The 21,400-nt window shown below is 44.6% G+C and overlaps 1 protein-coding gene across 1 annotated transcript; it reads right to left on the minus strand.

Moving 5' to 3' along the window:
- Positions 1 to 2,660: 2,660 nt before the first annotated feature.
- LOC136445677 (uncharacterized) lies at positions 2,661 to 7,349 on the minus strand. The gene is made up of 3 exons (XM_066443810.1): positions 7,148 to 7,349; positions 5,708 to 5,986; positions 2,661 to 2,722 (listed from the first exon to the last, which is right to left on the minus strand). The coding sequence occupies exons 1-3, from the start codon at positions 7,347 to 7,349 to the stop codon at positions 2,661 to 2,663; spliced, it is 543 nt and encodes a 180-aa protein (XP_066299907.1).
- Between the last annotated feature and the right edge of the window lie 14,051 nt (positions 7,350 to 21,400).

Raw genomic sequence — 21,400 nt, forward strand, 5'->3', positions numbered from 1 at the left:
CGGACCTGACATTTGCTTCAGTAACCACCACCATGGAGTTTGTGGAAAGTTACGACTTTCCACTTGGCATAGCTCCCAGGGCACGTTGCATGCAGCTAATGTACGAGAAGCTGTTTAAGCTTTTTGCTGCATGCCACAGACTTAGCTCACATGCTCGGCCAATGCAAGAGGAAGAGATAGCTGAGCTAGGTATCTACATGTAAGAATTGGTATGACTCTATTGGGTCAACACATCTACTTTGCACATATCTTTCTTCTTCATATGGGATCTAAATTATCAATACCCTTTGTTTCTTTTCTATACAAGCCCTAATGGCCTACTTCAGGGAGACCTTCCCCACCCACAGCATCCCCATAAAGATGCACATGCTGGAGGACCATGTTGTGGAACGGGCCAGAAAATGGGGTTTTGGCCTTGGTTTTCATGGGGAGCAGGGTATTGAAGAGATCCACGCTGCTTTCAATAACATTGGAAGGAAACATGCGGGTATCCCCAACAAAACAAGACAGCTCCGCTCAGTTCTACAAGACCATCTCCTTGCAGTTAGCCCAGATCACAAAGGTGTTCCCGCCCCCGCGTTATGGCAACGAGTGGTGCGTAGTCAACCTATTTTTAAGTCACATCAACTCCCTTCCACACCAACAAGGGAGCTTCTACAGAGGCCAATGGCCAATAGTACAACTACCCCGTGAAAGCCTACAGCAGTACGGTCTGGCGCAGATAGACAGAGGGAACAGCCTCTAGCTGATAATGACAACATTCTGATTAGGATTTTAGATGGAACAAAGGACGAGTGGCTGCGCCGCCAGTTGCATAGAGAACTAATGAGGGCAACTGAGGCACCCCCAGAAAATTCCGAGACATGAAAGAAGCGGCTTTCCACCTCAGCGGAGAGTGGGGGTATGAAGGGCGAAACAAGCATGTTGGACGAGTTATCATGTCTCCTTCGAGACACGGAGACGTCCCTTGCAAGTATTCGTAGAGAGATATCTCGGATTGCCGAGCGACCTAATTCGGGATACAATCACCTTCAACGCGGCTCGAGGCGTCGTGGGCCTCTGAATGTCTTTGGATTTGGAGATTTTGATGAAACCAGTGAACTTCTTGTCAGAAAAAGGACCAAGGACGAAATGGAGATTCCGTGATTTTGACGCAAGATGGTAAGCTTGGAACCCTGTGGAAGAGTTGGAAGGAGTCACGACAGAAGCTTGAAGAGAAAGGACTTAGCGGGAAAGTATTGAAATACCTAACTAAGAATGCTCGCGTCTTTTGATTGAATACTATGTTGGCGCCAATCTGTATCTATGGCTGGCAGTGCAGCAGTTACTGTCGACTAGAAGACTTTTTTTTAATGAGCTACCGTTGTTCTCACTTTGCTCTTGCATAATAGCTTACTATGTAGCAATGTATCTTTGGCTGGCAGTGCACTGCAGGAACTGTAGAACTTCAAGTTGTGGGACTTTGACAAGGAATTGGAGAGCCACGCACCATGGGTTGTTAGACAGCTGTATTCAGGATGCGTGTAGGGAGGACAGTCGAACCGCAAAATGTACAGCAGCATCGGTATGTCTGCGTGTGAAACATCCAACACTTTCTACAATTCAATACAGGAACAGCTTCGTACATTTACACGGGGGTGGGGATAAGAAGATTTTGCAAGACTTAACCATCAGCAGCTCTGTATGAGCATACAGAATCAGACAGATTTTGGCAAAGGCCGAGATGAGACTGTGCTTTCCTGCACTAGTTTTGTCGAAGCTCAGAAGGAGAGTATGGCCCTCATGTACACCTTCCGAGAAGAGCAAGGACGCTTGAAGTCCAAAGTCAATCTTGATGCTTCAGGACAAAGCACGATAAACTCGTCAGATCTACAGGTATTGGACTTTGCCTTTCAGGACTTTTACTCTCCGCAGTCAAGTTTTTGCATGGAGGACAGCGACCTCAATGACTTGGGAGTGATGCCACTATCGAAGGATACAAACACGACAGCAATTACAGACGTCCTGTCTGCCATCATCAAATTCCTCACCGCGCTGTTCTCCCAAACCATTCTCAAGCAAAATACTCGAGAACGATTTGTGATGACAGTCAGCAGGGGCGTTGATTGGATTGATCTGTAGGTAGGATTGCCAGTCGGTAGTGGACTGACACAGAAAAAGTGCCTACGTGCACTGTAGAAATTATTGATGGCAACCTTCGTCTGGAGGCCCAACGTAGAGCCTTGATGGAGGCAAGTGTGCAGCAAAGGGAGATATTCTCCCAGAGAAAGGTGGCTCTGTAAGTAGGTCTGCAGGACGACAGCCACCAGCTGACCAGATACTACCCGGACCACCCCTGCCACAGCTACTGCCTGGACCATCCCCGCCACCCTCACAGCCTGGACCATCCCCGCCACCGTCGCTTGATTCCTTCCCCCTTCAACAGGCTAGTGTTTCTTTGTTGCCCACAAAAATTATGCTTAAAATATTGATTATATAAAATATTAAATATAACCAGGCTAGTGGCAGAAGTGAGGATGACGTCACCTAACTTCTGCCACCTGCCACCCTACCCTGGCTAGTGGCAGATGTTAGGATGACGTCACCTGACTTCCGCCTGCCACCCTACCCTACGCAACGGTTTAAAATGACGTCACATCTGACTCCAGGAAGCCTCAAAACTACTCGGTAATCATCGTAACTTCTGCCAACTTCTGCCACTTCACCCTGATACTGGACATACCTGGGGGGACAGGAAGCAAATTGAACAAACATCATCGACAAGTAATTGTAACACAACTGGCACATTGCTCCCACTTACATAATTCCACAGATGTATCATCATCAATAGGATTATGCTATCATACGCGTTAAAATTACAACCGCCACGTGGAATATCAGGCTCCTTGAGGGGACTGTGTCTTTCAGGGCCACAATATCATCATATGTACTCAAGGGACCCAGCTAGCAGTCAAGCCCACGAAGTCAGGGAAAACCATACATATTTTACCTTCCACACACAGGTAGATCTGGCGGATACTGACAGAATTGAGAACATGTTCGGGGATTTATGCAACGACTGTGGTTACGCAATATTTCACACTCCGGAAGATCAGGACGAGATTCACAGAAACATTTGCGAGATGCTTAACCGACAGTGCATAACGTGCGGTGACAGAAATGCCATGTACATGATACTTGATGTTTCAGACATAATTCGTCACTAATTAATGCAAAATCTCGACAGTGCCTCCTGCCCGCATTGACGACGAAGAATTGGTGGACGACCCCAGAGACTCCTTAGCGTCCGATGTTATAGGTGATAAGGATGAGATCAATCCTAGTTCAACTACTGTAACCATCACCCCTACGCATGACCCCTCGAACACTAAGCCGCACCCAACACCTCCACTCTATACCCCTTCCTACCACATCCCCTTAGTTAGACACTGGTGCCTCTATGGCTTTGAAGGAAAAGATATGGCAGAACAAGTATGTAGATTTCGAAACGTTTAATCATCCCCTCAATACACTGTTTCCCTTTCAGATAGCCTGACTCCTACTCTGACCTTAGCTAACTGCCCCTCTGACCCCAAAACAGGACCTCTCCCTGGACTAGTGGATCACAGCTTTCCTCATATTATGTCTGTCTGCTTTCAGCTGATGTAGCAGCTCCTGGGAGATGAAGAATTGGTACAAAGGTCTGCTGGCACTTGTCCTCACTTATTCCAGATATGTTCAACACTGGGCAGCCTTAAAAGTGCCATTAACCAAGAAAACTTGGCCATACGTCTACGAGCGGCCATGGTAGGGGAATGGCTTAACAATGAAGATATGTACAAGACATATGTGCCAAACGTCAACTTTCGGGATGAGGCCCAGGGTTCTTCTACGCGATCAATGTGATTGTGACATGGGGGCTTGATGGTGCAAGCATTGTCAAATGTGCTTAACATGGCTATTCTCCTTCATTTGCAGCAATGGTGGAAGGGATGAAAGGGAGCGGCGAAAAGTCAGAGGAAGCAAAAGTAGATGCAGCAAGTTCAAAACTGACACACCTGAAGGGGACCAGGCGAGTTGAGATTGAGTTGGGGAAGAGCGATAACCTGTGCATAACTAGCCATCTTTCAGAGATAGGCGCATCTTCCACAGCTGCAAGAACATTCGTTAAGTACTTTGCAGCTTCCGCACGCCATCCTAATACTAATCGCCTATTAGAATATAGGTGTGAGGAGTTTGAATCGAAGAGAAGGGCAAAGAGAATTTCATCTACAGTTGGTATGAAGCTTGGGGCACATGCTACTACAATATTTCCTGCTAGTAGACAATACTTATGAAATACCTTACATAAGATGGTATGGGGCAGGAGAGACCGATGAGGAAACAAAGCTTTGGAAAGTTAAAGTGAGTGAAGTAAGGTATGTTAACCCATTCCAGTGCTTTAGCAGAATTAGTAAGCCCTTTGTGCACGCGTCTGAGGAGGAAACACCGTTGATCCTAAACCTTCCTTCCTTTGACCTCACAGATCCCTAATCCCAACCACAAAAGACATGTATGTACTTCCCAGTCGGTAGAGATTGATACGAGCAGGTTTAGCGAACTTGTAATTTTTAGCGATCGAGTCGGTTTACCGATAACTTCAGATTAATCATTTAGTCTTTATCACTTTGTTGTGAACTTGTGGTTTTAGCGAGTCGATTTTAAGATCAGTAAAGAGACAGTTCAGCTTTGTTGTTACTTTTAATTATAAGAATACAAGTGCTCAAACAACACAAATTCACATACTACAGGCTTGATTCTGCGCTACAGGCATGTGCGGTCCCGCCAGCATCCTGGGTGTACAAGACTTCTCCGCATCGGGCAAGGCATTGCAAGAGATTTATGGAGGCCACAAAACCTTTGGTCGCACCTTCAGCCACAACACCAGATGGACAGCAAACTGTCCTGACATCTTCAAGGGGTAAACCAGAGCAAAAAAAAACAACGAAAAAAGGAACGCAAAGACATCAAGCTCGGCAAAGCGTGTCTAAAGTGTTACAGCTGGCTAGCTGTCCTTGTTATTCAGACTTTGCTTTCTTCATCATACTAGCTGTATCCCCCGCCCCAAAATGCAGTGACTCAACATTGCATAACGCTGTATTGGGGAGAGTGCTGTCTAGTTCAGACTTGGTCGACATTAGTAGTGTTACATAAAACTGCCTTTTCAGCTGTTTTTGTTGTTGTTACACGATTAAGCCGACATATTTTTGTGGCACGTTCCAGTTTGATTTTAATTTCAAACCTCCACAGTAGGTACTAGGTCTACAGCAAGTCTCGAGTGGTGTTGCTGAAGATCAGCTCGATGCATTCAAATTCATCTTTAAGAAGATGGCCGAGCTGACCTCATCCCCAGAAAACACCGAAGAGAAGTACAACCTGCTGGTATCAACATTAGATAATACTAAGGGTGATGGCGCCGCAAGCGATTCAATAATCTGCTGGAAGACTACAGGACGGAAATACTTCCCAAACTGAAAGAAAACTGGGACAGCAAGGTAGCATATCAAAGATGAATCACATGTATTGTAATCTATATGCATTTGGCTTTGCTACATATGCGGATGCAGGCCTTATTGAGCTAGAGTATGTGTGGCGGGAGAAGGAAGGACCACTGGATGCTGAAGGACTGCAGGATTTCCAAGACTTAAGTGGTTGGTGTTCTGCGGGCGATACTTCGGATGGTGTGCACCTCCTCTCCCGTCGCATGCCACAGCGGACACGTCATTACGGCAGAGCACACACACATGACTTTTGGTGCCCACACCGCCGCTTTCCATTCTGCTGGCCTGTCGCCGGATGAGGATGTCCTGGTCGCGGGAGCTGAGAGAGGCACTGGGAGGCTCTCGGTGACGCTGCCTGCTGAAGTCTAGGCTGTTGGGCGGAGAGTCCAGCCGCCAGTCGCCGAACAAGGACGCGAAGCCCAGCTCCAAGTCGCTCTCTCTGCCTTTGAGGTAAAACTGGCTACTCACTGAAAAAGAGGAGCCAGGACTGCACAGAATGTCGAGTCGATCTCGGTTGATGGGCGCGAACTATTTGTTGATTATTTATTATCATGTCAGCGACGCCATATTTGATATCCCAGCCTTCTGTAAGTCGCCAACAGTTCCAAGAAACCCGAGTCAGTCAAGTTCATCGCCATAATACAATACAGTAACTACTAGTACTTGGTACTCTACTGTGCAGCCCCGGCACCCATGTGCACGGCATGCCAGACAGTGGTGGACTGAGCCCACACAGTTTACACTAGCCGAATTTATTGGGTGGTTTTATAGTGGAACCTCCCTCTTTAAGGACGCATTGTCAAGTACGTGATGGCCGACAGATGGCAGTGCACGGAAAGGAAGTCGCCCCTCATTTCGGGGTAATTCGAGTCACCTGTCGATACCACCTTAGTGCTACGACTCTTTTAGTAAAATAGATTGAATGTTGAATGTCTGATTGGCAAATATTGAAACAGTCAAGCTGCTGTCAGAAATTGTGAGGTAAAGGACATGAACCCATCGCACGTCCGCTCAAGGTTGGGGTCAAACCGGAGACAAATGATAGTTTAATTTGAAAGGAATGAAGTTATTCACGAATGATCATAAGAGTTGTCAATCAAGGTGGTTGGAGAAGTTTCAAGTTTACAAATTGTTTGTACAAGAACGGCCCAAACATATTGATCGATTCTAGACTGGTTTAACCAAATTTGGGCAGATGTAGAACCCAAAGTGGATAAAAAGTCTATGACTGAGAGAGAGAGAGCTTTTGGAGTCCTGGATATTGTACGCTACATCCAGGGGAAGTGACAGTTGGATTATTCGCCAACACTTAGAATCTGGGAGAGATGAGAGAACTCGGTGTTTTTAGGGGAATTCCCCACTAATCTCCAGGACCAGGGAAGTGACATCCCCTTTTCTTTGCGTTGTCATCTTGAGACTGTCGGCCACTCGTATCCTCCAAGAACACAGGATTTAAATAAAGGATCAGAAATGATCATCGGAGCCCTGGCTTTACTCTCGGAACCATCACAGTAGAGCACCGAATCTCCAGACTTTGTCTTCGGGATTCCATAAAGCTTACACAAGTACACCAATATCTTACAGTTAATGCATCGTCGTTTCCTTCCTAATTCCAGATGTACCCGTACAATCCGGACCCCCATCCCCCCAGGCGCAACCCCGCTCTGAGACGGGTAGCCCTGCCGCTGAGTGTGAGCCACCCCGCACGCCTAGCCCTGCCGTAGAGCCGCCCGGGTCGGAGACGGTTAGCCCTGCCGCTGAGTCCGAGCCAACCCGCACGCCTAGCCCTGTCGTAGAGCCGCCCTGGTAACAGGTTCCCGACCACCACATGCCGGATGTATTTATTGTTTTTGAGTCCATGCCACGGTGTGCTAGGATGCTTACCGGTCGGTATTGACGATTAATATCAGTTTGAACTCATTTAAACTATTTGTTATGTAAAACATGTATGGTATTTACATATTATATATAATTCTTAGTTCTAATCACAACAGTCAGCCATCGACATCGATGTTCTGGAGAGCGAGCCCCAGCTGGGTGGAGCGCTACTACAGAAATAAACAGAACCAGTCACAGCAGATGACATAAAACGGTCACTAGATGTCAAATGGGCAGAGATGGGTGAAACCGTAAAGAGAGACAGAAAGACATCTTGCAGAAGCTGACAAAGTGGATGGATTGTGTAGAAGAAAGTTAGTCAGGTTTTCATTCCCTTCAAATACATTAAAAACGGAAGCTTCTTAAAGTGTTAACAGTCAAGGCATTGTTGCCAATCAAAGCTAACATAAGCTATAACCTTGAGCTCTGCACCACTGTATAAGTAATAATGTTTTTCGAAATGGAAACAATCAAAGCTTTCTACATAGTTGTCATAGTTGGATATTTTTAATAGGTGTACATGTTTGTAAACTTACATTTTACACTACTTTGCATGATGTGAATCATGGAGGGAGAACTTCATCACAATATTGTCTTGGCCAAGCATCATGCTAGATGCTGTTGAAGTGTCTAATACCTTGCATGATTCGTAGTCACAATCATTTCACAAGAACTTAGTACAATTCAAGTTAGACTTACAGTAATGTATTTCTTTGTTATTAACGTTCATGTGATGGCCGTGTCTCCCTAGGTGACTTCTTAACGATTGTCACAGCCATGGACGCTGAACCACAAACTGGCGGGCAGATGAAGCCACTTCTACAATTCAACGAGTGTCTTGCAGGTTGCAAGTGCCTTCCAGTGCCAAACACCTGTGTCTTTACCCTGACAATGCCACAGAACATGGCAACCCTCTCTCAGCAGGAATTCAGCACGGCAATGGAGGAGGCCATTGTTAGCGGGCTGGGCTTTGGGAGGGAGTAATGTGTATGTTAGGGTAGAGATTTCAATCTAGCAGATTTAATGTCTCATAGCAAAGAATCAGGGAAAAGAGCAAGAATTGCACATAATAAGAACATAGAGCATACCCATCTAACTGAGCTGAACAAGCCCCAACTGAGCCAGAGGCCCAGTCCCCGAAGTCTGGGTTTCCAAGAGGCTTGACAACTGTAATACTAATAGACCTGACTAACACACACTGAGTAAGCTGGATGTTCTGCCCTTCCCAATTAGCATTCCTTCGACCACGCAAAGCCTAAGACCAGAGGGGCGCCAAGATCCTACACCTACACCTTGACGGAGGTGCACACGAGCTATCCACCCCGCCAGGGGATAATGCAGTGGATAACCTGATAAAGTTTCTCCAGCCGGCCACGTACACGCCATCGCCTGAGCGCAAGTGTCCCCCAAGAGTGACAAGATTCTCCGCCATGTTCCCTCAGGTGAATGTAAGATTGTATGTGACTGTTTTTATGCTGAAGAAATCGAAACCTCGCTTTTTTTCCACCCTGGCTGTTCCGTCAGATAAGCTCCTACCGTCTGGCAGGCGAATTTGAAGTTTGTAGTTAACTAACCAACGACAGTTACTTCACTGAACGTCGTCCACATGTTTACTGGATACGTAACTCATGAGGTTTTACTTAATGGATGGGAAAAATTATAACTGGGTGCCAAAGTATTGCTATCGTATAGTACAGTTCTGGTCATTCTACGTATGTTGTATTGGACATTTTCTTTGCTGTTTTTCTATTGTTTCTGGAAGCCAACCTTTCCAAGACTTGAAAATAGTAGAAATCGGTTGCGGCCATTTTCTTTAGGCCTGCAAATAAGACAGAAGGACGTGTTTTCTATACCAGGAGAGTACATGGCTAAACTTCGACATATCAACAACACGAATTAGAACGTGACTGCTAGGCTGTATGGCCAGTTTCAACAAACACAAAATTAGCAATATCCTACGCGCACAACACTCCCCATAGCCTATAGCCTAACTATAATCTGGATACTCGGGACAAAAATTTTAAGGTTTGGGAAAGCGGAATGTGGGTGACGAGACACATAAGACTAAACAGTCTGCATCATTTTGCAAAAGCTGAACTTATTGATATATCATAGGTCTCTTTTAGAGTTAGTACAAAGTTTTTGTTCAAAGCGGAGGATGCAATAAGGCAATGATTTAATGAGGTATGTTATTTCTTTAACCATTACTAGAGTCAAGGACACCTCTGGGGATGGCCTAGAGGCGTTTTGGAACGCGTATACAGAGAAGGGGATTCAGGCACTAACCCGCAGGCATCAAGAAAAAGAGATCAACAACAGGTGGAAAAAACAGCTGAAAAACAACACAACCACCCTCGCCACCCCTGCTGATGCCACCAAACCCACGGGTTACCGGGCCTTAAGCGAATTGCCAAGGAAGGGAAAGTCAAACATAGAGAAGCAACTGGCTAGGTACCAGAGGGAGCCAGATAAAATCAGGCCCGTAGTAGACGCCATCAGAAATCACTTATACCACAAATACCACATGTGCTAATGATAACGCGATGAACAGGAACAAAAGAAATATTGTACTAAACCTAATCTCCATGTTCGTAAGAGACGGGGATTCAAGTGATGACAGACCGTGAGAACTTTACTGGGGTCAGCATCATGTCAGCCGCCAGACGCGGTCGCTCTTGTACAATTAAGAACATAGCAAAGAAGGTAAAGGTCAGTTGGCCCCAGTAGAACGTGCACTTTCCGGGGCATGGGAAAGGGCGCGCAGTGACGTATGATGATCGAGACGAGATAAAAAAAGATACGAGGTCAAGGCCCGGAAACGTATCTGGGAGGCAGGGTATCTGAAAGACTGGTAGTTGGGCTATTTGGTAATCGTTTTAGGACCCCTTCCATTATGACTATCTCATCTGGAACTACAGTACAGGGAGAAATAGACATTTCATGCGTATTGTCAGATTCTGAGTCTACCATTGAGTCAGAGGAGGGGGATGCAGCAGAAGTGAAGACGGTCATCAATAATGTTGAGAAGATCAATCTGGGATCGTACTACATTGTCAGTGAGAGAAAGATCTTGGAACTCTTTGCTGGCAGAGTCTGTTTCTTGCACAAGCGTGAAAAACCCTTACTCATCACAAAAAAGTTCAACACCGGGACAGCAATGACAATAACGTATCGATGTCCAGATTTCCACGAGGAATCTTCAGCGTTTTGGAGAAACAAGCCAAACCACCCATGGCCCAGGCAAGTCCAACGATGGACCAGGCCAAGACATGGGGGAGCAAAAAGCAAGACTCGACAAGTTGTTACACACATGGTTTTATAGTACCAAGCGGAGCTGCGTTTATGTCGGTTAAAGAGTGTGTTAACTTAGACATTTAGTTCGCAAACATCCAGAAATAATAAAATGGGGATGGGCTTGCAACTAAATTCGGGGGAGGGAAACACACTGGGCTTGCAGTCCGTTCCAAGTGGACATACTCTGATACTGTACTAAGTTGCAGATTTATAGCAACTACAACAGATAAACAGTTTATATATGCTGTAAAATATCCATTTTTCTGTTGACTCCAGGAACAAGAGCAAAAGGGATAATGCATCATTTGTGGTTTTGACATCCAGCAAACCCATCTGACTAAGCCGAACAAGTCCCCACTGAGCCAAAGGCACAGTCCCCGAAGTCTGGGCTTCCAAGAGGCTTGACAGCTGTAATATTAATACTATAGACCTGACTAACAACCCTATGTGAGTAAGCTGGATGTCGCACCGTAGCCAATACATCTTTGCTCTGTCATCTATCTGTAATTTTTTCTGTGTTTGTAGTTTCATTGGACCAGCTTCTGTTGTTCAAGGGGCTGGTTGTGTTGTTTCAGCAGTCTGTTGTAGATACTGAGATGATTTGCCACACTTGGAGATGAACACTTCAGTCATCACTTCTGTGATGTCACAATCCTTTCAAACTGCAAAGACCTGTGGGAAAGAAATACACATATAAGCTTTAATGCAACGTATTTTATTGCACACACATGTATCTTTCAGCAAATAAGACACACATGGGAACGAATAAGCTAATCACATTTTTAAATGACAGGATATTGTTGGGTTGAAAAAGCTACTCAATTTTTCTACACTCATGAAGATTCCACTAGGTCATTATTGCTTGCATTCTAAGCACGCAGCTCAAAATCGAACAACTGAGCACATAACAATTAAACAAAGGATGGCACGTACAAGGTTGTTAGTTACATTTCCAAGAATACGAAGGTAAAAAAAAAAAAACCCAGGTCCTTTGTTGGTACTTATATACTTCAATATTCTGTGCTGTGGCCCTAAGCCCACTAACGAGCGAGGTTTCCAGTATCATAATTCAGCGCACACAAAGATCACGTATGGCCAGACCACGGTACCCCGGGCCTTTGTTCTCTGACTACATTAGTCGGTAACAGAAACTGGCATTTACACGCACAAAAATCACAGAAAAATCGTCTACAGCCTCCAGGTTCCACACACACAAATACAATGATTACATTTCCGCCGGCAGTGGCGAGAATTTCGGTAAACATTCCGTTTTCCCCGACATGTTCAACGCCAGAAAACGTCTCCTGTTTAAATAAGAACTCATCCTCACATCACGATGGCCGCCCCGTTCTGAGTACATTCCACACCGCATAGGACCGACGCATTCCTTTAGTATCCATGCGCGTAAACATCTGGAATGCTTCTAAGCTCCAAATGAAAGATTTCCTTACAGCGTACACTGTTCAAAAATCACAAGAGCCAGTACGAAAGCAATCAAAGCCAAAAACAAAATCAAGATTAGCCGCACATTCAAAAGACGCTCCCTGTTTGACCGCACTATTTTATGGCGGCACATGTGTACGCTCTGGCCGGGGAGGGTATTTGGTGGCGGCTGGATGATGACGTAAGTACTTGAGGAGGCTTACTTGGGGTTTTTCGAGATGCCGTTCTATTACGCAAAACCGTAATATCAAAGAGGCTTGTCCCTTTTGAGGCCCGGCCCTGTAACACCTAAAGTGCTTATCGCGTATGACCTCAAATTTTCAGGAGATGATTTACAAGTCAGATTACATAATTGTCATGATTTTTATAACCTTTTTTTAACGCCAAAACACATAAGAATAGACTAAAACGTTCACACGTTTTGTAAAACAAATATACATGAGCTAATACAAAAATGTAATATGGTCCGCTACTCGGATTTTACCAATGACGTCATGAAATTACACGATTCATTAATATTAAATTATCAAAGTTACATCAAATTGCAGTAATTGATGTAAGAAAATATCGGTATAGTTAGTATGAAAAGCTGAAGACTATATTCTTAAAGTGAAATTAACGAATTTTATAAAACATACCCGGCAGAAATCCGTAAAATTATCAACTTATATAAGTATTATGAAATTGTTGCCAAAAAAAATTAGTGGCTCTGGCGTTAGCCGTTTAGGTGTTATACACATGAAAGCTGTCGCGGGCCTGAAAACCATCCCCCCCCGTCTGAATAGGGTTAAGCTCATGAGAGCTAGTGTCTTGTCACATAACTGACAGTTATTACTTATTCACATCACCAAAGTTCTCCAGATAACAACGAGATAAAAGTAACATAATAAAATGACGCCATGCATATTTTAAGTATCACCTATGACAGTTCATGAGAACTTCTCACATAACTGACAGTTATTTCGTATTCACCTCACCAAAGTTCTACGTATGAAATGTAGACTTAAAGTCATGGATCCACAATATGAAAGCAAAGCAGAAGGATGAGAGAGTAGAGGAGGAGTCAGTGATATTATGTTTCTTATCAAGCGTATCAGTGCGCATTAGAAATAGACAACGCGATAAGTATTTGATGTCTCTTTTTCTGACAGACACTTAGAGTAGAATCCACTTAATTTCACAACGGATTAATGCACACTCCTGTTAAATCTACTTATCGGTCCTGGAGATATTACCTGGATATACATTTAAACACTACGCTGAGTGTTGATGATTGTGTACGTGCTCAGCTGAGAAGTCTTTATAGCTGTATATCAGTCGCAAATTTTCCTTCTATTCCCCACCTGTTACTCATTCCTGTATTACTCCGAGTGGTCTTAAGTAGTCAAGACCCTTAAGTAGGTACTATATGTGAGCCTGACAAATTTGATTTAAATGTATTAAAACCAACACATGTAACAATTTGCAGGGTACAGTTACTTAATTCATTCCTCTCCTGAGCCTGTCTGGCTAGTTATAGTTTATACATTGTATCATTAAGGTTGTAGAAATAAATAATTTTATAGTCTAGTCAAAAAGTCTTACTCGACTGGAATTTTATAAATCCGGATTATAATCTGTCTGGATTATTAAAAAAATGTTATACAAGCTTAGGTCTGGTCATATCATACATACAGATAGTTAGTTACGCTCAATTTTACAGTATTCAAAGTCTGTATTTCACTATAATCCTTTACATGGCTGTTAACATATATTAATTTTGTTCTTAAGCGTGACAGATCAGTTCCCCCATGTCAATTACACCGAAGGAGACCTGGCGGGTAGCCTCATCTCTTCAAAATTCAAGGCACACTCAAGTATGTACTGAGTGCATTCAATGTAGAGTATATATTATATTCTATTTGTTCACCTGGGTTGTGGAATATTGATAAACTATGTTACTGTAAATCAGCAAACAAGGGCTGAAAGGTGAAGAATCTCAGACATTAGGAAGAATACAAGCTGTTGTCACTGATAAAGGGTAATCCGAATTACACAGCAAGCAAAATGAGCAAAAGCACTGAAGATCTTCCCGAAGTAAAAGGAAAACGAAGGCCTCTCTACAGTCCGAGAAGACGTAGATGAGGAGAATAGACTACCAAGGCGAAAGCCTCAAAAAGCTCAACTTACCAGCTGCATTTTCGTTTGGGACCAGAGCGACTACGCAAGACTGAGAGAAGCGAAAAGGGGCGAAGCAGGGTGTGGTCCCCACGGAGAAGAAAATCACTGCTTCCATCAAACCTGCAGAGATGACAAGGCACTGCCGTAGGGTCACTCGGCCAGCGGAGGACATCAAATGACTGATCAACCGTCTCTTGGAAGATATGTGGGATCTGACGGACAGAAGAAGATGTGCAGATCGACCAATGACAGAGGTACATGAGATACCAAAGAGGAAAAGGAAGGGAGTCACCTCTGGAGAGCGGGGATGATGATGATAGTGATGGTTATGATGGAACAGATCTAGAAGAACCACCCACGGAATGCAAGTAAGTCAAAAAAATGCAAGTAACTTGGTAATCCAAAACAAATAGTAAAGTTTCACCGCATTTTGTGTAACTTGGTGTTTCATCTGACATTATAACGATGTACAGAACAATACAGCATGGCGTCCCGAGGAGTTTGCCGATGACCTGGCACTTCTTTCACACAGCCACAAGCAGATGCAAGAGAAAACAACCCTTCTGGACACAACATCAATTAGCACAGGGCTCAAAATCAGCAAAAAGAAGATTGAACTCATGAAGAGTAACACAACCAGCAACATACCAGTCAGAATTGGAGGGGACGAAGTGAGGGAGGCTGAGTCCTTTGTGTACCTGGGAAGCGTCGTAGATCGTCAGGGGGGCACTGATAGAGATGTGACAGCCAGGATAGGGAAAGCACGAGCAGCCTTCATCATGCTGAAGAATGTCTGGGCTTCCAGGGTGATACGCATAGCCACAAAACTACGTATCTTCAACTCTAATGTCAAGTCTGTATTACTTTATGGTTCGGAAACTTGGAGGATCACAAAAAGAACACAACACAAGGTACAAACTTTCTTGAACACTTGCTTAAGAAGGATCTTCAAAATCAGGTGGACAGACAAAATTAGTAACCAGGAACTGTGGGAAAGAGCAGGCCAAAGCACAGTGGGAAGTCAGATCCTCAAGAGGAAATGGTCCTGGATAGGCCACACACTAAGAAAGCCTATATCCAGCATCACACACCAGGCCCTGGCCTGGAATCCCCAGGGTAAGAGGAAGAGAGGGCGGCCAAAGAACAGCTGGAGGAGGGACACAGAGGAGGAGATGAGGAGCATCAGCAGTAGCTGGCAGGACCTCAGAAGGAAGGCCCAGAGACGAGTACAGTGGAGGACAATCATCGGTGGCCTATGCTCTGATAGGGGCAAAGGGCCTAAGTAAGTAAGTAAGTAAGTCCCGAGGAGTCTCCATTCGGACCAGGGACGCCAATTCGAAGCAACTACCATGAGAACCCTATACGACGCTCTTGGCATAGTCAAGAGCCGGACTAGCCCATACCATCCACAGGGAGATGGTCTAGTTGAACGCTTTAATCGGACATTGAAAGACATGTTGTCCAAATACGTCTCTACCACCGGTGATGACTGGGATGACCACCTCCCGCACGTCTTACTCGCTTACAACACTGCGGTGCATGCCTCAACAGGTTACACACCCTTTTTCCTTACCCACGGGAGGGAAGCAAACCCGCCAGCAGACGTGATACTCGGTCCGACCCCACAAGCATCGCCAACTACCCCCTCAACAATGTCCTATGCTCGGAAATTAACGACCAGTCTCCGGACGGCCTTTAAGCAGGTGCGACAGAACACTCGATTGGCGGGCCAGAAACAAAAGTTGGCATATGACGCCAAGGTGTCGCACAGAGACTATCAGGAGGGAGACAGGGTCTGGCTTCATGATCCCACCACCGTGCGACAAAAACTAAAACCCAGGTGGAAGGGACCGTACACAGTGGTAGACCGACTCGAGCTAGGGGTTACATACAAGTTACGAGACGACAACGGTAAACACCAAGTAGTCCACTTCAATAGACTAAAGAAATATCATTCCAACACAAACGTTGCACCACCGGGTCGGCGCGCCCACCCCCCCCGAACTCCAGTCCAAGGGGGCGACTCCGATGCAGACATCAGCGACCACGCTGCCAGAACTGCAGTCCCAGGGGGCCACTCCGACGCTGACATCAGTGACCACGTGGAGAGGTCGTCAAATACGACCGCCTTCCCGGTACTTGGACTGACTCTGCGGACAATTAGTTATACGTCAGTGCACAATTTGTCTTTGGACAAAAGCATTCTGTTCAACGTTCAAAGTTACCTTTAGCTTTGTATACAGTAACATACAGTTATATACAGTAACATACATATAGAAAACAACACGGGGTATTCCGTATCACCCGAGGTTCCAGCCCGACCGCGGGTCGGATCGCCCGACGGCCGTAGGCCGGAGGGCGATCCGACCCGCGGGAGGGCTGGGACCGAGGGTGATGCGGAATACAACGTGTTGTATTTTATTTATGTCATACCTTGGTCATACCCACCCGAGAAAACACACATTTCGATGCGGAATGCGCCAGAAGTTGAGGGAGTTTTGTGTCCTCGAACACAAAACTGCAACAACATTGATTCTAATCTCCGAATCCGGTATTCGAATTTCCGACGGCAACGCAACCGGTGCGCTCGAAATGCATTCGAGATATTCTATGGAAGCCTGTGTGATAACACTCCCGAACCCTATGTGATCCGGATAGTTATCACACGGTCCGGAACACCCGTATCAGGCCCAGGCATGACATAAAGTTGTATACAGTAGCAACAAAGAGTTATATACAGTAACATACAGTTCTATACAGTTGTATACGGTTATCTAATGTACCGCCCTCACGAAGCATTAGCCCGTTTGTTTGTTAATCCGTATTATCCGAAGTATTTAGTATTTAGTTCGCTAACTTCAGGAGAAGTTCATTCCTCTCATATGGGGGAAGCATGTAGAGCTCCATAGTTATACCCCGGGAGCGAATGGAATGACCCGGGGTCAGAGTTGAGATGACCACATGGTCTTGGAGACATGCCTTACGAATACATACATGAGTTCCGTTGAATACCCGTCCCGTCTCCTCCTTGGGTCGGCTGTAAGTGGTAACTTACACTACCAGGGATAAGAGCACATGGGAGACACATAAACAGCTCGAGAAGTACCCGTGACGTGCCAGAGTAAAAGGCCTAGCAAAGGGCACCAAAGCTAATGGTGCTTAATAATGATGTCGAGATGTCGAGTTCTCAGACGGTAGTTCCGAAACAAGCTCCGATTCCTCGAATCGAAGCTCCGTATCGAATTCCGACTCCACGGATCGAAGCTCCGAAACAAGCTCCAGCTCTTCGGGTCGAAGCTCCGGGTCGAGTTCCGGCTCCTCGGATCGAAGCTCCGAGACAAGCTCCGACTGCACGGACTCACGAAGTTCGGTATCAAGCTCCGCCTTCGCGGACCGAGACACCGAGTTCTCGGAATCTGAATCAAGCGTGACAGAGACGACATCCGAGGTTTCCGTGCCGACTGATGGTAAAAATACATCACATCTTCGCTCCGTGTCTGTTTGTCGATATTGTTAATGCCGCCGCTCAATCTTATAAGAACGTTATTCTAACTCGAAACACTTTGCATTCTCATTGTAGACGTACTTTATATCTCAAGTGAAGATGGTGACGAGCACATGTCAACAGCCCAGCCACAAGCACCTGACACAAACGGTAAACACAACATGTCTTCATTTCTTGTCTATTTGTCGTTAGTGGTATTACCACAGCTCAATCTTAACAATGTAATTCTAACTCGAAACACTTTGCATTCTCATTCCAGACGTAATTTATTTCTCAAGTGAAGATGAGGACCTACCAATGCCGCAGCCGGGGCCGCAAGTGGGTGTCATACACAGCCAACCGAGGGCCCTCAACAATCTCCGATGAGGTTATGGCCAGATGGTAACTGTTTTATCTATTTATTCATTTGCTTATTTATGTATTCGTTTACTCATTTGTGCGAATGTGTATGTGTGTGTGATTAACAGCTTAAGATCCTTGTAACTTTAATTAGAATAATTAGTTCAGTATGCTGGTGCACAAGCGGTTGATGAATATTCTGTCATTTGAGACGGTATGCACTTAATGTAAGAAACCACATTTGTACATTTGTATTGTGATAAAGAGAAAAATGTATATCTGTGTTTTAAATACTGTATCTCTGATGATTCACAGGTGACTGTGACACGTGACCCCGTGATCATCCAGGGCTCCAAGTGCGAGTGCAAAGCAGGGGAGGGAGGGGAACTGCAGCCACAGTATAGGCCTTCTGTACTTGGTGTGCCATTATCTGAAGATGGGATATAAAACTGATCCTGTAATCAAAAGTAAAACATCCCTTGATCAGACTTGGCACATCCCCCAACGTACAGAAGGCCTAAATGCCAAGGCGGTTGATACCCTGACCATAAACAAGGTGAACCCTGTCCCGAAGACCAGAAAGAGGAACTCCTACTGTAGAAAGTAAGTTTGGCCTGGTGCCCTTTGGCTCACACATCTCATACCAGCAGAGACCACAACAGAAGGATGGCGACATCATCAACCACTCCTGTCAACCTACATACCCGGCTTTTCCGCTCCCACCGCAAGTTTCTACAAATCACCATGTCCCCACCGAAACAGAACAAGAGGTGTTCCTTGGCCTACAGGTGACACTAGAACATGCATATGGGATAGAGCAGTCCACACGAGAGCAGTCTCAAAACAATACATGGCACGGCGTCCGGAAACACAGACTGACATCATCCAACTTCAAGCAGGTGTGTCCAAGGAGGAAGGGCCATGCAAGCCTTGCAGTGCGATTTCTTTCCTCCAAAAACATCCAAACTCAAGCCATGAAATTTGGAATAGAACACGAGCCAGAAGCTGCCAAACTATATTCAGAAGTAACCGGTAACAATGTATACCTGAGTGGGTTTGTCATAAACCCATCGGCCCCACACCTTGGTGCATCACCAGATAGGAAAGTATTTGATCCCACCGCTCCAAACCCTTATGGTCTTCTTGAAATTAAGTGCCCAGACAAATACAACTTTGAGAAATGTGACTACTCATGCCTACTACCATCAGATGATGGGGCAGATGGCCTTGACTGGAACAAAGTGGTGTGACTTCCTTGTGAATTGTAAGAATGACTACCACTTGGAGCGAACCATGTATGAGTAGGAAGAGTGGATCAAGATGAAAACTTCTCTTGATAATTTCTTCTTCAACTATTACCTGCCACAGATCTGCAGTAAATGAGCAGTGTCATGGTAGCCAGTAGTTTTAATCAAGGAAGTCACACCATTTCATTAGTCATGACCAGTTGTCCCTTCCATTGCTTCTACATATTCTATTTGTTGTAGATGATTGTGTATATACATAATTTTGCCTAATGTTCTGTTTGATGTACATAATTGTGTATTCACATGTTTTCGCCTGAAGATATTGTCCTTTACTCAGGTAATGACATTAGGCTATGTTTGTGTCATTCATCAAACATGTGGGAGGAGCTATCCAGCATTGGTCAATTATCTTTCTCCACATTTAAATATTGAGGCAAACATGCACAAAGAAGCAAGTTTACAAGAGGAATTTTTCACAGTAATTGAATTATTATGCTTGATTACATGCTATATACAATTTTACATTTTCTATTCATTCAAAATGGCATTACATAGTATAGAGAAGAATATAAAGCAATATACAAACTTCAAGCATACAGTCATTTCGGGCTGATATGCCTTTAGATATTAAAACATAGTGTCATATGATGGCTATCAGAATAAGGGTCTCATACACGCCTAGATGGCAAGGCCTATCAGAGGAAGGCAGGCTATGTCACTGACAACAACGCCATGGACTAAGTCACACACTATTTCTGTATTTCTTCATAGTTGCAGGAGTTTTGAAATACGCAATTTTATTGGTGCAAAGTGTGAAAGATCATGGAAAGCTATTTTGATGCCTTTTATTACTTTATAATCAATATGTTAGGTGAAGACAACTTGAATTAAACTATCAAAGAAAGTAGAGACTGTGAGCTTTTATTTGATGTACAGCAAGCCTATATTCAACTTGGAGTCTATTGGATTTTACTGAAAATCTAGTTCAATACAAAGAACAATGTACAGTACCAAGAACATGTAAAGTCAACTGTACCAATACCTGTGTATCATTTTACCTCATTTGAATCATCGTCCTGTTATCAGGACACCTCATGAGCTTTGTAGTGTTGTACAAGTTATTCTACTGGTGCTCAAGAGTATAGTTAGAAAGATGGTAGAAAATATCTATTTTTTTAAAACTTTGTATGACCTTAATAGTCAATAGTATAGGTACAGACATGTAACATAGACTATATAGTTGAGTAGAGACTGTAAGCTTTCATTTGATTAGCAATCCTATATTCAACTTGCCATCCAGTGTAAAATTGAAGTTTTTTTCAACACCAAAAGAATAGGGATTATGCTGAATATACAGTCATTACCTCATCTGTACCAATACCTGTGTACTTATTTACCCCATGGAACTTTGTAGTGTGTTCTTACAAGTTATTCAACTGGTGCTGGAGAGCATAGTATGAAAGATCATGTCAATATCTACTTTTTATTGCCATATTATGACTTAATGCTTGTGTTTCAGTATTGTACATGTTTTGAATTTGTGCAAATTCTGTATTGTACTGGGGGATAGTACATTGTTACAGGCTGGGGGTACCTAACCTGTAAGCCCAGAGAAAACGGGACTGCTTGGGTTGAGTGCTGTACATCTTTTATAAATTTGTATAAGGGCTGTGCTGTACTGCAGCTGGGGAGATAGTATATTACTAAGGCAGGGAGTCCCTAACCTGGGCAGTCATGGATCAGCTCGTCGCACAGGCGAAGGATATGGGGCTAGAAGGGCCTGGAGTTCGTGGAGGCACAAGCCATTGAGAGAGATGTACGGGCGAGAGAACGCGATACTCAGAGGAAACACGAGCTCGAGATGCAAGCTCTGACAAGCAGAGTTTGACTATCATGGGGGAAAGAAAGGTGGTGCGGGTGATGCCAAGGCGAAGGTGCCGAGGCTGCCTTACTTTGTCGAGGAAATATATGGTTATCTCCTATGGTTTGGGCGTTTTGTTCGGGACAACTGGGAG

Source organism: Branchiostoma lanceolatum, chromosome 12 (assembly GCF_035083965.1).
Source record: "Branchiostoma lanceolatum isolate klBraLanc5 chromosome 12, klBraLanc5.hap2, whole genome shotgun sequence".
Classification (NCBI taxonomy): domain Eukaryota; kingdom Metazoa; phylum Chordata; class Leptocardii; order Amphioxiformes; family Branchiostomatidae; genus Branchiostoma; species Branchiostoma lanceolatum.

What these genes read in the sequence shown, in the direction of transcription:
- LOC136445677 (XM_066443810.1), bottom strand. Translation starts at nt 7,349, where the DNA reads ATGTGGTGGTCGGGAACCTGTTACCAGGGCGGCTCTACGACAGGGCTA. An exon ending in GGGGGATGGGGGTCCGGATT is followed by an intron (nt 5,987 to 7,147) that starts GTACGGGTACAT and finishes CCTCTTTTTCAG; the next exon opens with TGAGTAGCCAGTTTTACCTC. An exon ending in GGCATGCGACGGGAGAGGAG is followed by an intron (nt 2,723 to 5,707) that starts GTGCACACCATC and finishes CTGTCCCCCCAG; the next exon opens with GTATGTCCAGTATCAGGGTG.